An 18110-nucleotide genomic window follows, 5' to 3' on the forward strand; every position below is an offset into this window, starting at 1 on the left:
AGCTATAGGGTCCAGGTCTCAGCCTAACTGGGCAAGCTAAAACCTCCAGTACCCTCTCTGTCCAACCAGTGCTTCATGTCCCTGCCAAGTAGCTGACACAACCCACACACACACTTTGAGATAAGTATTTATACTACTTCACAGACACTCTTGAGAAAGGCTGACACAGATTGTCAAGCTGTGCCCCTTTACCCAGACTATACAGTAGTAATTACTGCCACCACCCAGTTAATAATATCAGCTACTAAAAGGCCCTTAAAAGGGTGTCCAATTATTACTGTGCAATATTAATATCCAATGGTGGTATGACTAACAGTTAAGGCTTACTTTAGAGTGGCCTATTACAATAACCTCCATAAATATGCAATGCACTCTAGAGCTTATCTCTACACAAATCAGCCACAGGTAGAAAGTTTTAAAAATATTTAATAATAAATAATTAAAACACAAGACAAAACTACTACACCACAGAGATATCCAAGAGTTCACAGATCACACAGAAACTTAAAATAATACAGTAGGACAGGTCTGATTTCAAAGAAAAATACCTAATTAATCTTTACTAGCTTTAACTATTCCTACAAAAAATCATAGTGCTAAAACTTACATGTGAGCACAAGGCAGAGTGCTGATAAGCTGGATGTCCAAAGTCAAAATGCTCCTAGTCTCTTGTGAGAAATAGTATTTAAACATTACTAACAAACATATCTATAAGGCCCTCCCCAAATTACATCATTTTTGACACTTAGGTTTTCCCAGGCAAACAAACTGCATTATTTAGCCATCTAACACCTGCTCAGAACTTTACAACAATAGAAGACATTTCACATATACATGCTAGCAAAAACCAGAGCAACAAAGCACCTTCCACATATAAATTCTGATCATAAACTTTAGCCTTAAAACAATGGGCATGAAATCTTCATCCAGCCGCCCTGGAGCCGAATTCTGTCATGACAGGGTACAACATGCTTCACTGGGCCAGTAGAGTGCAATGTTGTCACATATTTTGCAGTTCCACATTTCGCAATATTCTTTTACATTCAAGAAAACATGCCTGTATTTTACATTTATTTATACAGTTGATAGAATTATATATCAAATTCTATTTGACTAGGCTGGCAGCCTTCACCCATCTCTCCCCAATCGTCACAAAGATGATAAAAAGTCATCCATTAGGCTTTGTTGGAAAGATGTTAGTACTAAAGTGCAGATTATAATGCCTGATGTATGATATTTATTGAGGTTTTTCCTTTGCTGATACTTTCCAAACCTCTGCTTCATCTTCAGTATTTAAGCACTAAACTGTGTGGGTAAAAAGTATATAATCACATATCACATTTCCATTATTGTTATTTTCCATTAGTTATTTATTTTGCTGCCTTCTCCTGGACTTTTTCCTTATTTTAGGGCTTGCACTTTTTTAATGATTACTAACTCAGTTTCCTCTTATTGTACTAATCCCCATTTATTAACTGTTTCCACTTTAGAGTCTGTTGGGGTGTCATTAGGTTTGCTCTCCACCATCTCTACTCTTCATCTTTGTGTTCCCTGTATCACCTACTACATAATGTGCGATTTAAAGCAAGTTACTTATCCTCCATAGTACCCACAGGTCAGCCAAGCAGAAGGGTATCTGTGCTTAGCAGACTTTACTTATAAAACTACTGCTAAAATATTGTATATGTATTATAAAACCTAAACACAGGTACCTTATGGACAGAACTGTAGATGATGATGTGAGCTACAAATACATTCAATGGGTGCTATACATGTGCACGTGTGTGTATATGTGTGTATATATCAGTGTGTGTGTGTGTGTGTGTGTGTGTGTGTGTGTGTGTGTGTGCGCGCACGCGCGCATGCGTGTGCGTGTGTGTGTGTGTGTGTGTGTGTGTGTGTATGTGTGTGTGTGTGTGTGTGCGTACATGTGTGTGTGTGTGTGTGTGTGTGCGCGTGTGTGTGTGTGTGTGTGTTTGTGTGTGTACGTGTGTGTGTATATGTGTGTGTGTGTGTGTGTGTGTGTGTGTGTGTGTGTGTGTGTGTGTGTGTGCGTGCGTGCGTGTGTGTGTGTGTGTGTGTGTGTGTGTGTGTGTGTGTGTGTGTGTGTGTGTGTGTGTGTGCACGTGTCCGCGCGTATATGTGTGTGTGTGTGTGTGTGTGTGTGTGTGTGTGTGTGTGTGTGTGTGTGCATGTGCATGTGCGTGCGCTTGTGCCTGTATACATACATAGACCCAGCAAAGCTAGAGTCTTCACTGTGGAATACCTTAAACATCCTAGTGGAGGCCTGTGGGTTATATGCAAATGACTGCTTGAGGACATACCAGTGTTTCAGCTGCATGGCTTCTGAATGCCCATGACTTTTTACTTTTTAGTCAGGCCAATAAAGACAAATCCTACTAGCTGTAGACAAGCCAGTTTCAGCCTTCTTCTGACCTCATCAGTACAGCATAAGTGGATTGTTTGGCTATACTTGAAAAACACAGAGTTTAAAACAAAATCTGATGTCCATAAATATTCTCCATGTATTTCTATCAGCTACCCTGTGAGAAATCCTTTCCCATATCACTCATAAGAAGATACACTACAGTTCCCTTGTACTGCAGAGTAGTAACTACTTAGTTCTGTCTCTGGGTTTTTCACTACAGGTTTGACTGCAGACCCCACTCTGACTCTTCCTAAATCCATTCTCTTGGGATTTTCTACCTGCAGCATTAAAACTTTTTCTTTCAGTATGTCACTATATAGATAAACTTGTTAGAACTGCAGTAACAGCCAGGGAACTGTATAAACATGATATAAGATTTTTTAACCAAACAGTAAAACAAGTACAGTAAAACTGAATAAAATAGCAGAGATGTGGTGCCACCCCCCCCCCCCACATGAGGGGTGTAAGGGAGCTTACCTCCTCCCTGAAAATACATTATTTGCATGTTTACGGATTTGTGTGATAGCATATATGATTTGGGATTTGAATGCTAGGGGGTTTATGGTGTGTGTGTGTGTGTGTGTGTGTGTGTGTGTGTGTGTGTGTGTGTGTGTGTGTGTGTGTGTGTGTGTGTGAGTGTGTCTCTCTCTCTCTCTCTGTATGTGTGTGTGTGTGTGTGTGTGTGTGTGGTGTTTTTTTTTTTTGCAGTCCAGTCCTATTAATTTTCCTATTTGCCTATTGATTTATACAGTTTAAGTGCTATTTTTTCAATTACTGCATTGCTAACATGTTTCAGGTATTTCACTTAGTGTTCTCCTCTGATTTTCCTTAATTTTACTGTTGTTTTATATATTGTCCAGCTAGTTTTTGATCAAGTGTTAGCTTCTAAGAATCACTGGGAGTAGTTCTGTGACAGGGAGTTAAACTCCTGCTATATTCTGATGGTTAGGCATTTTTTGCTGAATTCCTGATTAATCTTCTATTTGTTATTTTGTTTTTCTCTACTGAGATAAACAGCTTTCACAGTAACCTGCTGTTGTCTTGATTTATAGATTTCAGAAGTCTGCACACACACACACACACACACACACACACACACACACACACACACAGCTCATCTTTCGAAATTACTAAAGCTGGAATTTTGAGCTGATTCCTCATGTAAAGAGCAGGAAAGTACTTGCTTTCTGTTGAGTTATACAGTGTAACTGTTATTTTATTCAGATTTACTGTACTTTTCACTGTTTGGTAAAAAAAAAAAAACATGTCCTGCTTGCTGTGGTTTTACAGTTACCAGGATGTACTGTATTGATAAGGTGCTTCTGGTAACTGATTTAGTGATTTTCTCTGTTTCCCTAATTTTGCTGCCTTTTTAATGTTTTTTCAGTAGTTTTTGGTGAATACTTACCTTTTAAGAATCAGTGGGATTAATTCTATGGCAGGGAATTAAACTGTTACTGTCTTTCTGAAGTAGATTTTTTTGCTGAATTCCTAGCTCATTTTCTATTGTTTGTTTTCTTGCTGAGATAAACATTGAGTGCCTCTCTACACATTGCCACATAATTCTGTACTAGGTAGTTGCAGACTTTTCCAGTGTGAATTTCTCATCAAAAAAACCTTCTCATTCTTACATTCATTGAGATACTGTAGCTATATCTACGCACTGTATACTAAATAGATTTGTGCCAGCTACTATCTTAGACAACTGGGAACTATTTTTATTCATCTATTCTCTATTATTTTTACCCCTCTTACACTACTAATACAAGCTATTTTAAATAAATCTTAAGCCACATTCCCATAATATTACTTATCCTTTTTTTCACTACAACCCTCAGTCGCTAGTGTTTTCTAACCTAGGGAACTAACTTCCAGCCTAACCTCCTGCAAATACTAATTTAAAACATGAAAAATAATTTTAGCCAGCTTTATAACTAGGAAAAAGGTGCATAAAAGTAAATAACTTCAAAAAATAAACTGTACACCTACCCTGTAAATTCTGATAGCTGGCATCTTGAGAATTAGTTAAACCCCGCTTTGCTCCCCCTCACTTCTCTCGGACTTGCTTCGTGCCCCACCCTGTCCCCAAATACCACCCACCCCTAGTGCTGCTAAATTTATTTAACCCAAACCACACCCCAGCTCCTCTACAAACCAATCAGTAACAACCAGTACTCTAATCATAACTACCCCTACCTGCTATTACTTGTCCCCACTCCCTGCTAGTTTCTCTTAATCTAGCATCAGATCTCAGTCAAATAACTATGCCAACACCCAAAATGTTATTGCTAACCCTTTTATCATCGCTATTGCTCATCCCATATCTTCTTTCTGCTTATGAGAACAAGAGTTACCTCAGCTTCCACTACCCTAGATTCAGAACCTCAACTCCATCACTAATAAACAAAAATGCTCACCTTCCCCGTTGCCGTGTACCCAACTCGCCAACCCCAAATAACTATGTCCCTATTAGACTTAGATACATTTGTCCTAAACCCAGGCACTATCACTGTACTTTATTCAGAATCTGGAACCTCATAATTAGGTTAAAAAATAACCTAACTGTGGATGGCGACATCCACCCAAACCCTGGCCCAACCCCACCTGGTGACCTTAATCCCCACTCTAACTCCCCTATCAACATAGAACCATCAAATAGACCTCCAGACTCCTTGCTGGCCTGCCATTTAAACATTGGAGCATAAATAACAAAATCCAGCACCTGCATGCCCTCTTGCCTGTGTATTTACCCGATATACTATGCCTCACAGAAATTTGGTTAAAACCTGCCACCAAGGACAATGAAGTTCTGCCACCAGGGTATAATATGCTCAGATTGGATCATGCCTCCAGAAAGGGCGGTGGTGTAGCAATACTTTACAAGTCCACCTTATCCATCACCATGGACACCCAACAACCCCCCAGTTCAATAACGCCGAAATTATTATCTCAAAGCTACATATTAATAACCACAAAAGCATAAACATTGTCTGTGTCTACATTCCCCCAGGGAAGAACACCGACACCCTTGAAGACTTCTTAAGCTGGCTGACTAATAACCACCCACAAGAAACCATTGTTCTCAGGGATTTCAACATTGATTGGAATGCCTATTCCTCTAAATCCCCAGCAACCCATGCAAACCTCCATGGGTTTACCCAGACCATATTCTCACCCACTAGGCCAGGTAAATCCCAAAATAAAGATAGTACCCTGGATTGGGTAATCATCAACAACTCTCCACAACACTACACATCAGGCACCTTACCCGATGACCTAAGTGACCACTTTCTCACCTACATAATCAAGCTTAAGGTAAACTTCTGCTACCAACCCACCTATAGAACTATAAGAAGCAACAAAACCTTTGATCTCAATAAGTTTAACAATGAACTAAAGGCATGTAACTGGTCAGCCCTAAAAAACTTCCCTTAGACGAAGCTGTCACATACTTTAATGCCAAATTCCTCGCTGCTCTCGACTGTCATGCTCCTAGTCATACTATTAGAACCAAGGTCAATATTGCACCATGGCTTACTAAAGATACAAAATATAAAATCACACTCAGGAAGCGTGGGCCACCTACTGGACAACAAAAACCCTACCTGACCAACTTAGATTCAAACAGCTAAGAAATGACGCTAAAAAATCCATAACTTTAGGTAAAAAGAACTACTGCTACCATCTACAACAAGTACACCACAATAAACCACAGAAATCCTGGGCAGGAATAAATACACTCCTCCACCCAGGCCAAACCACCAGCCCACCACCCTCTGCTACCATACAAAAATCCCCAGAAGATATTGCTAACACCTTTAACACCTTCATCACAGAAACTATCCAGTCTCTGGCCAGCCAACTCACTCCCACTGGTTCTAATCCAAATGTAGCCAATACCAATACCAATACATCCTTTAGCTTCCAACCAGTGTCCACTCAACTCATTAAGGCCCTACTTAAGAAACTAAGACCCACCACTCTGGCTACTGATCACCTCCCTGCACACTACTTACAAAAGACTGCAGATGCAATTGCATACCCCGTCTCAGTCTTAATCAGCCGAACCATATCAGAAGCTACCATCCCTACCATATGGAAAATCTCTCATGTCATACCTCTTCATAAAGGGGGCAGTTCAATGCAAACTGTCAAACTATAGGTTCATAGCTATCTTGTCATCACTAGCTAAAATTATGGAAAAGTGTGTACATATACAGCTTATGCACTATCTCACACAGAACAAACTACTGTCCAACTCTCAGCATGGTTTTAGTCCAAATCACAGCACTACATCAGCCCTCCTCTCTTCCACTGACTTTATAAACCACAACCATAATAATAACAAACTAACCACCACACTCTTTCTAGACCTTTCCAAGCCCATTGACATGGCCGATCACAAAATGCTAATGAACACCCTGAAGACCTTCACCTTGAATGATCAGGCACTCCAATGGTTTGATTCTTATCTACAAGACAGGCAACAGGCAGTCCTGTGACAGGGTAAGCTATCTTCGTGCCTCCCCATCAAGCTAGGAGTCCCCCAGGGCTCAATACTAGGTCCCCTTCTCTTCTCCATCTTTATAAATTACCTTCACACAGTCATCCCGGAGGCTATCTGCATTCAATACGCAGACGACTCCACCTTCATTTGTTCTGCCACCTGCCCAGCAAATCTTTCCACATTAACCCAAAACACCTTCAACTCAGTGGAAAAATGGCTATCAAACCAATGTCTAATCCTAAACCCCAACAAAACTAAGCTACTTCTTTTCTCCCTAATGCGCAGGACCACCCCACCACTCTTCAACATAACAGCTAATAATGGGACCATCATCTCTCCAGAAACCCAAACTAAACTTCTGGGTGTCACAATCGATAACAACCTCAGGTTTGATGTGCACATCAATCAAACTATAAAAACTATCAATAAAAAACTTGGCTCTTTTTATAGGATCAAATTATTCCTTATCCCACCTGCACGAACTGCAATTGCCCGCTCCCATCTACTATCTACCCTTCTTTATGCCTCTCCTCTTTTCTCCAACCTGAACAAAACTGATCTCAATAAATTATCATCATGTTATAACCATATTGCCAGACTTGCTACTGGCACACCCTACCAAACCCACCACTGTCACAACCTAAATCTCCTAGGCTGGCTGGAACTACCTCACCTTCTACAGTTCAATCAGCTCATAGTAGCCCACAAAGTCCTCTACCGGTCAGAAAATACCCCTGCTCTAAAAAACATGATCTGCCCCTATAGTAACAATTGCCCGCTCCACTCATCTATCAAACTCTTAGTTCTAACGGTCAAACCCAACCACTCTGCTGGTGACTCAGTCTTTGCCAACTCTGTCGGAAAGACATGGAACTTACTACCAGCTGATCTGACTCTAGAGCCTTTACTAACTGTATTCAAAAGCAAACTTAAGAATTACCTCAAATCGCACTGGATATGTCCCTGTACTAACCCTGACTAGTGCCCTGTCCATTTCACGTGCCTCTCTTCTACAAATGTCCTTTTCTTTGGCCATCCCTCTCCATATCAAGATGGGTAAACTGTACAGACTGCTACTCAATGTATTTTTAATCCCGATGGTAATATGTTGTTACTTCCTGTATATACATATATACTTGTATTGCTTATGTCTGTAACGTGTGTGTAATTGCTATTCACTAAAAGTTCTAAAATTGTAATGTGTACATGTACCTTGGAGCTTTTCTCCCTGGACCTCCGCTGAAAATGGACATTCATCCAGTCGGACCATCCTGGTTAACAAATGTAAAATAAAATAAAAAATAAATAAAATAAGATTTGATTTTAAGAAAAACAGATTAAAAGCTAAATGCTAAAAAATGCAATATCATTAATCACACATATCAACAACTGGTGCTCAAAAATGGGTTATGGAATATTATCGCATTTAGTAAGCAATCCCTTCATCCATTTTATAGTACAGATAATGCCCTGCTTCAAACTGAAAGTGTGTTGAGAGACCTTTGAACATGGGTAGATATATATATATATATATATATATATATATATATATATATATATATATATATATATATATATTACTTTAAACACTGTATCTACTTTTGTACCAATTGTTTAATATTTTCTGTATCTATGTTCTTGTCAGAGCTTTTCTCCCCAGGCCTCCACTGAAAAAGGGCTCTTTTAGGCCCAGTGGACTTTCCTGGCAAATAAATGCAATAAATAAATAAATAAATGAGATATTTCATTGCCTTTGACCATCTTATTGCAACAGTAGTTAGAAAATATTTTTAGTTAGTGCATATGATTACAAGTGTTATTTCATTTAGATCCAGGGAAGTTCTGTACTCTCTAAATTCTGCATCGATCAGACATATTATTGAATAAAATGCCCCTTTTGGCATTATCTTACTAGGCATATCAAGTAACTGGTTCCTAAATAAAAAGATCACTGACTTCAAAGACAAGAGCTACCAGGAGAGGCTGGAAGCACTATCCTTTTATTCAGGATCCTATAGATTCTCTAGGGGCAATCTGTGCCTAACCTTTTGGGCCATTAGGGATCCAGTCATCCAAAACCTCTTATATCTCCCCAAATCAAACAGTCACACTAACAATAGAACCAGAGCTCTAAACTTGCTTTGACAAATTAAGTAAACACAGTGGAGAGACATATTTGTCACACAATGCTTGCCCTTTCTCTACAACAAACTTCCACTCCAAATTAAGCAAAGCAACACACTTTCTTCCTACAAAAGAAGTTAGATGACTAAATGGGTAATCCACAAATACATCCTAGTATTATTGGCCTGTTGCTCCTTGTAAAAGGAGGGAAAATCTAATGGTGGGTAGTGGCAAAGAGTAAACGCCCACTGGGTCTAGTTGCTCTGAATATTATATAATTCTATGATTCAATAACAGTTTGAGTGTTAATGGATTCTACAGAAGTATGGAATATATTCTTTATCTTTCTGTCTTTGCCTTGAAGCCTGATAGAGTTTCTTTGTGCCATCGACTGAGTCACTTTCCAGAAGATGGTATAGTGCCTCTAATGCCTTGTTTTTTGCTATTGCAACTCCTTTCTTAGCTTCTTTGTTAGCCAACCAGTATTCCTTTCTAACCTTGTATTCCTTTCTAACCTTGTCTTTTCTATCACCCACTTTTTCCTGCACTCATTCTTTCTTTTAATGATTTACTGGACTTCTGTATTCTACCACCAGCTTTTCTTAGGTACATTATTTCCATACCTGGCTCGGCCACATATCTGTTCTGTAGCCCTTACACATGCTGTTTTGAGGTACTGCCATTCTTCTTCAACTCTGCCTATTTCTTCTTCTTGAAGGGCTAGAGCCTTGAGTAATTCCTTGAACTGTTGTGCTTTCTCTCTTCTCAGCTTACAGGCCTTCAGGCTGGTCTCTATTGACATTAGAGCCTTCTCTGACCACTGCTTGCATCTGAATGTGGCAACAAGTGGTTTATGCTGTGAGCTGTTTCATTGGGGATGACTTTGCAATCGCTGATTCTACCCCAGTGCCCTTTCCTTACCAGGAGGAAATCTGCCTAATTTTCATGTTGGCCACTATTGTATGTGATCTTGTGGCTGTCTCTCTTTCTGAACCATATGTTAGCTATCATTAAGCCATTTGCCAGATAAAGGTCTAGAACGCTTTCTCTTTCTTTTTTCCTGTTGCCCCACCCATGTGGACCCAGGTAGTCCACATATACTATTCTGTCAACACCAATCCCTGTTGCCCTGCTTTCATACTTCCCAACTGTACCAAATTACTCATTTTTTACTGAGTTTTGGGGTCCAAATGATGGGGTGCCTTGATTCCTGAGTGGCACCCATTCATTCCCGATTTTTAAAAATTTTTTCTTTTCATGCTTTGGAGCTGATATCATCACATGCGTGATGATGTCATCTCCGTCAAGCTCATAAACATCTGCTTTAGTGCTTCATCATCTTCGTCGAGCACAAAAATTGCGAGTGCGGAATAAAACAATGGAGCTGAAACTGTGAGTGCGGAATGAAGCTTTGCTTGCTTTGGAGCCAGACTATGCGAGCACGGAATGGAATGAAGCAGCTTTGCTAACCTGCTTTCTGCTGTTTTGGAGCCAAGTGCAGAATTTGAAAGTTACTGGAGAAAGCTTCTGCAATAGATCAGGTATTTATTTTTCTTACTGAAGGAAGCTTCTGCAATGGATCAGGTATTTTTCTTTCTGAAAGTGAATGGTGTGTGTGTGTGTGTGGGGGGCACTGGCATTGCAAAACTGAAATTATTATAATATATCTAGCTGTAGCAGTACATGGACATTGTAAGTACTTTGCTTGCTCTACCAAAAAAAAAAAAAAAAAAAAAAAAAAAAGAAAGAAAAAAAGTAGTGGCGTGGTTGGTCAAAAATGAACACGCTTTACTGGAATGAATTGACGAGCTTGTAGCAGAATCCGTACCATGCAATTTTCCATTGCTGTCATGAAGAGTGGTAATTGAAGCTCATTCTGTGTGCTCTGCTAAAGGAAGAAATAAAATGCACAAGCCGGACTCATCCAGTCATCATTGCCTTGTTCAAATGGTAAATGATGTAACGTCTCTATGGGATTCCATCCACATACTTCCGATTTGTCAACTGTTCTAACAGGAGGGAGGGGTATGCCATAGTAAATAACAGTAGGTACTACTAGAAAAACAGACGTAGGTTATACGTTTTAATAGTGACAATGTATTATATTTTGTTTCAGTTTTTTTCACAGTTTGTTTACTTATGAGTTTCTACATAAAAATACATATGCTTCCTGGCATGCATTACATTTAATTATATATCCCATGTTATCTCAACGGGATAGGGCCTCACTGCAAGTGTCATCTGAAATAACAGATGTGCAGTACATTTGTTTTTACACACTGTACTCATGGAGAAGGGCACTCGTTTTCTTTTTTTCACACTAAGAATGTTAGTTTAATCCTGTGGGGAGCATGACATTTTTGTAAGCCCTTCTCTCCCCAATCTGTAAACCTTCTCAGATTCCAGATTATCCCCCCTGACCTGTGTGTGTGCATGTGTGTGTGTGTGTGTGTGTGTGTGTGTGTGTGTGTGTGTGTTAGAGGTACTCAGGCTCAAACCCTAACCTTGGGTACAGGTAAAAAAAGCCTAAGGTCCCTAGCCACCACCACTTGTGAATTAATGCCTCATATTTTTGTGCTATCCCTCATTAAATCTGTAGTTTTCAGAATTTTTCTGGCAATGGCAAATCACTGAATTCACTAAATAATGACAGGAATTTGAATTTCAAACTCCCTGTTCTTCAGAATATAAATGGTAACACAAAACCTTTATTCTATCAATTTTCTAAGTTTATAAGATCAGTATTTGAAATTTGTCCCTATTTTGGAGCTGTGTACCCCAATTATTGGCAATGGCTTTGTCCAGGTTTTTTGCACTAAGATGTTGACAGCTATGGTGAGAAGTGAGAACTGAATTCTGTATTCCCCATTATTGGCTTTGTCCATGCTTTTTGTGCTAAGAGGTTGAGAGCCATGGTGAGAAGTGAATTCACTAAATGATGGCCATTTAAGTTTCAGTCTTCCTGTCTCTAGAAACTGCTGCTTTGGCATAGTGATATGTTGCTCTGACTGTAATGTACAGGGTCCTGGGTTCAAGACTTGGCAGTGAAATGCATGGTTGTAACACATTTTGTTCCAGCAACTTTCCAAAATTATACAAGCAATGTTTAAAATGTGTCCCTGGTTTTTGGTCTTTTGCCTCCCCCCAAAAAAATGAAATTGAAAATAAGTGCAAGAAGCTGTGCAAAATGCCTATGGCGTACACTACTGTCATTCTATTTTTATTTATAGTGTGTGTGGAAGTAGACTTTTATGATGGAAATGTTCTGAATTGGGCAGTTTTTTCATTATTGGTTCATGCATTTTATTTCATTGGCTACTGGAAAAATGTTCAAACAATAAATTTTAAAACGCACTCTAACTTAAGTCTAACAAGTGTGCTGTATTATACAAGGAATATAATTTAATAAAGTCAGGAAGGTGTATCAAAGAATGCATGCATGTTTCTTGTTTTGTGTGCAAGGGGCCAATGACTTGAAAACAGCCAAAAGGTACTCTTTATCTACCACTGACCAGATGTATTTTCTTTGGATGTGGTGTGGGTTTCAATGCTGTTTCGATGAATGTGAGTTTCAAGGGCAGATAAGTTTTAATGCCAAGTCTATTTTCATTCTGAGACAGTGTTGCTTTGTTTAGCAGATATCTATTAGTGTTTGCGTATTGTGTTATAAAATGTAAAAATAAAATCCAAATAATCATAGTAGAAGTAAAGCAGTAGTCATGCAAACATTAGTGTTTATGGTAAATGGGGCGAAATAGCCAGGTAATCGGACATTGGAATGGCTGCAGGGGGAATCTGGTGCCATATTTTGGTTGTCTGTTCTTCAGTTTGCATTTGAAAGTTGGTGTCCCACAATTCCACTGGAGCGGGTGGGGTTACTTAATCATGTATGCAAATTTTACATTAATCAGAGTACAGATTTGTACCTATTTTTCATGGGCCTTGTCCAGATTTTTGATGTTTCCCGGTTGAGAGGTATGCCTGCTTTATCTACTAGACCCCGCAACTACTGTCTGAATGTACTCTTTTCCTCACTATCACAACCCTGCTCTGAGGCATATACTGAGATTATGAATACTGCTCTATCATTACACTGGCGACTGACTGCCATAAGTCTGTCACTAATTCTGATAACGTTCCTCATTGTCTTCTGAAGCCTCTCCCTCAACACAATTTCCACACCATTTGCAGCCTGTCCTCCTCCCGAGTAGTAGACTCGATCCCAATCCAAGTGGCTTTCCTGCACTGCCCATTTTGTCTCCTGAATACACAGGATGTTCAGCATCCTCCTTACCATCATGTCATTTATTTTCAAGCCTCTTCCTCTCAGTAAGCCTACATTGACTGTGGCAATTCTTAGTTCATGTTTGGCAGGTTGATTAGTTTTACATCCAACTTGTTTCTCAACAGAGCTATCAGCTTATTGACCCAAGGCTGCTTTACTTTATGTGGGCACATACTGGCCAATAGGAGCACATGCACCCCTCCATCATTAGCATGGGTCCCTGGTGTAGGTCAGAGTAGGCTGGGTTCTCAATGCACTTATCACCAGCAAACCACCGTGCGCATTTTGGTGACAGTCATCACAATCAGATCACATACAGCCATATTTTATACTGTTGAGTGGCTAACCCTGCCATGGTGCATAGTCTGTGACCCACTTTCTCCTTTCTGGAGGATACTGCGCACTACAGTAGGTGCCCAAAATGGTTGGTCTATACAACTCTTCTTCCTACAGGGCACAGCCTAGAGTCTGTGCTGCTGCCCACAGCTCCATTCTTAAATGAGTTTGAGATGGAAACACTCAGCATGTTTTTCTGAGGTGGGAGAAAGTCCACATTGACTCATTTGAGATGGAAACACTATGTTTTTTGGAGGTGGGAGACAGTCCACATTGTCTCATAGAACACATGTAAACTTAAAACAGCCATTGCTCGGAGGTCAGGATTGAAACCTGTACCTTGTGCAGGGAAAGTGAAGACCTTAACCATTATGGGAACTAGTATGTAGATTATTATCTTAACATTATCATTGCTACTTAGTAAAACTGAACTCGAACTCTGTAAAATATAATGGTATCTAGGATCTACCTCTTTTCTTTTTTTTTCCTTGTATAGTAATTTTTGTATCTTGTATGTGATGTTTAACATTTGCTGTTTTTGCATTGTATTCTATTGCACTGCATGGTATGACAGCTTGTAAGATTTGTTTAATTTGGAGCTTTTCTCCTCAGGCCTCCACTGATAAGGACCAGTCAGACTTTCCCAAATAAGAAATGATAAATAAATATATTTATAGATCATAATGTAAACTGCAGTAGAAATAAAATGTTTTATTGTGGACTACATAATGAAAAACAAAGGGAATGAATCACTTTGAGCAGGTCCAGTAGTACCTACGTGATTTGTGTAAACAGCAGCTCAGACTACAGAGCTTAAAATAATGGGGGGACAAAGGCCCAAAAATAGGAACAGATTTTAAAAATTGTTCTTATAGATTTAGAAATTGTAGAATAATATGATTTGTGTTAGCATGCATTTTCTGAAGGATATAAAATCTGAAGCTCAGAATTGCATCTTTATTCAGTGACTTCAGTCCTCAATGATTTGCCAGAAAACCACAAATTTTATGAGGAACAGATAAAAAATATGAGGCAATTCTGTGAAAATGAGGACAGTTGAGAAGTATGTTTCACAGCAGTATTTACCATATACACGGAGTGGAAGAAGTCCCTGCTTTGTCCTGTTGTAATTGTAGCTGACCATATAAATCCCATTACTGCAATGATCTGGTTATTCTAGCAGCAGCCATGTAGCATGAACATCTGCTATGTTGAGATATGAACGCCAGTAACTGCAGCTAGGCATAAGGCAGAGGACACAGAGTTTTTGATACTCTTTAATGATCTTCATGGTAGAATGCTGCCTCATTTATATATCTGTCATGCAAAAAGCAGTATAATTTGCCTGTCTGGGTCTTAGTTTAATTTAGTTCTTCAGTAATAATATATACAAATGTACAGTGTTGTCATATGTGAGGCAGTACATACCAATGAATCCCAAATTAATTTTAAACTCTAAGTGACAATGGACATTTCTTAAAGTGGATGTGGTATTATTAGCTGAAGGTCTTGACTTAATTTTGTCTTTGATTGCTTAAACATGTCAATGAAAATGTGAGGTGGTCTGTGTTTGGCCACTCCTCATTTGGAACTGTAGGACCATCTTACTCATGAAAGAACTGCCTCAACAAGATTGAGCAGTGATTGCTTCTTTTTGCATATCTGGGATTTTACTCAGTCCAAGTTCTTCTATATCTACAAGTGAAATGTGTAAACCAGTAAGGCAACATATTTGGGTTTCTGTAATAATAATGTATTGTTACACAACGCATGTGTGTACAAAATCATGATACAGAGTGCACGTATGAGGTTTTTATAATACGTGGTCTTGACACAGAATGCAAGTATGAGTTATTGATGTTACACAGTAATCATACAATGTACATGTATGAGATTTTCATATTACATGGCCATGACACTGTGTGCTTCCATGAAGTTATGAAGTTACATAGTCATGATAGAGTGTGCATGTATGAGTTTTTAAGTTACGTGGTTGTGACACAGAATGCAATTATGAGTTATTGATGTTACACAGCAATGATACAGTGCACATATATACATTTTTCATATTGTATGCTCATGACATATGGAGCTTGTACGAGTTTTTGGTCATGCCCCAGTGTGCGTGTATGAGCTTTTTAAACTACGTGGTCATGACACAATATAAATGCATGAGTTTATGATGTTACCTGGCATCTGCTAACACATTTAACATAGAAGTCCCTGCCCTTCTCAGAATCTTCTAAGATAACATACATGTTTGCATGCAAACTGATGGAGGCTTGTTTGGTAGGATCGCAACTCTTGAATTGCTACCTAATTAAGAATTGCCTTAGATATGCAAGTGTGAAGTGCTGACAGCCATTTATACATTTTTCTCTTGGTTTACCTGATTTGCATGCCATTTGTTTTCCAGCTCTGTGCCAATCCCACACTGCTCACAACTGGTTTTCCTCTCAGGGTCACATAATCATCAAAGGGGTCTCCATTGAAGTTTCCACACAGGCCACATACTTTATTTTGCAGTCGTTCACTGATAGTGATTTTAAGGAAATTGAATCCATTGTATTTTATCTGGATGTCCTGATTTGTGTCAATCACAAGAAACCCCTCAGAGCTGTAGATCTTGATTCCAAGTCCAGTTATAAATGGAATAGTTACAACGCTTCCATTGACCTGAGCAAGAGAACAACAGCAATACAGATGACTGATTATTTAATCTAGATCTCAAAGGAAGGTAGCGTACATACATATAAATGTAATTAATGAATTATTATCACAACAATGGACTGTTTCACAAGTATGGATCAATACAATGAAGATAATGCATTTTATATTAAGAACAACATAAGTTTCTGCAAATAATGAATTGTAAAATGACATAACATACTTTGCATGTATAAAATTTTATACAGTCACTCAGTACACTAATAGCCTATCAAAATACATCAGTAACAGAAAAATCCTTAAACGTGTAACAGATCTTATCTATAAACATCTGTCAGTCTTCCAGATTGAGATTTGTTTAATTTTTGAGAATATTGTAGGTGTTTCTGGTGTACAGAAGTCTGCTTTAAGAGTTCTATGGCATGTGGCAGATTAGAACAGTACAATAAAATAACACTTGTGGTAACAAAGGCCTAAGGAAGATGGATGTTGCAAGGGAGGCCCAGAGTAAGAAACATCACCAGTCCTACCCAATCAGAACTGAAAGAGGGATACACAGACGTATGCAACACATTTAAAAGGTCCCACTTCAATTGTTTGTTTGCGTCTTTCGGCTTTTCCCGGTTAGGGGTCGCCACAGCGGAACTCTGGTCCGCTAATGATTGGCAGTAGAGTTTTACGTGCTGGCTTGCCAGGCCTAACGCACAACCTTCAACAAAGGAACGGCCGCTCACGCATGTCGCCACACACTTCAATAAGCTACCTAAATATTTAGCAGTGAAAGATATCGCTGCTACTATGCTGTTGTTAAATAATAATCCATGTATTCTGCACTTTTTTTAACAGAGAGTTAAATATGGCAGTTTATATAAGAAAAGCAGTGACTTCTTTTTTTATACCATGTATGAATAACAATGAAGGAATATTCAGTATGGGCAGTTTGTGAGAGGAATCCAACATGCACACTAAACAGTGACAAATGGTACTCATTATATGCCATAAGGAGAGAGGGCATCTAGCAAATATAACACATTTTTTTCTTTTTGTTTCTTACTTGAGTCATCTGTAGTTGGTATACATTGTACTGTCCTTTACATGCAAGGGGAGTGTTAAGCTACTTTGCAAACAGGTATTTTGTTTTTGTCCGATGTTTATTTTACGAGTCACCACTGCAGCTTTTGGTTTGTATTGCCAAAGCATCATTTGACAAATGCACTTTCAACACTGTAATTTGTCATAGAGTACACTCCTAGTATAAATCTTTGTACTTTCCATCATGTTCCATCTAGCCCCTCAGTAGTGTCAATGCCCAATACAATCAGCAGGAATGACTACATGTTAAGTCAGAATGACAGCCCATTAACTGTGCTCTGTTTCTCAGTCTGCATACTGTTCAAGCTGCAACATTTACTTAGTAGGTGTAAAAAGATTAGCTCCATATTCTGTTTCCAACTTTTTTTTTTCCTTACATTAGCTAAATATGGCATTAAACAAAGTATATGATATCACTTACCTAGCTTTAGGAAGATTCCTAAATTTGTAATTATATACAGTATTTAATTTGTTGCATATATTGTACATGGTTTGAAAGTGTTATTTTTGAGTCCAAAATATGGTAAAAAATTCTTATTTATTGCTCATAATATTATCATTGCAAAGATGTTTGCTCTCTAATAAAAAGAGTTTTGACAAAACAATGTATTGATGAGGAGCAATAATATTACTTGGTTCTGGAGGTCTTGTCTGAATCAATATTCAGTGCA

General features: G+C 38.8%; 1 protein-coding gene across 1 annotated transcript in view; it reads right to left on the reverse strand.

Moving 5' to 3' along the window:
• The window catches only part of TECTA (tectorin alpha), a 623032-nt gene that overhangs the window by 106322 nt on the left and 498600 nt on the right, over positions 1-18110 (reverse strand). The window contains exon 16 of the mRNA XM_044075148.1: positions 16070-16356. Coding sequence (XP_043931083.1) covers positions 16070-16356 — 287 coding nt within the window. The remainder of the gene's footprint in view (positions 1-16069; positions 16357-18110) is intronic.

Source organism: Protopterus annectens, chromosome 6.part0 (genome assembly GCF_019279795.1).
Source record: "Protopterus annectens isolate FY-2018-M chromosome 6.part0, PAN1.0, whole genome shotgun sequence".
In the NCBI taxonomy this organism is placed as follows: Eukaryota; Metazoa; Chordata; order Ceratodontiformes; family Protopteridae; genus Protopterus; species Protopterus annectens.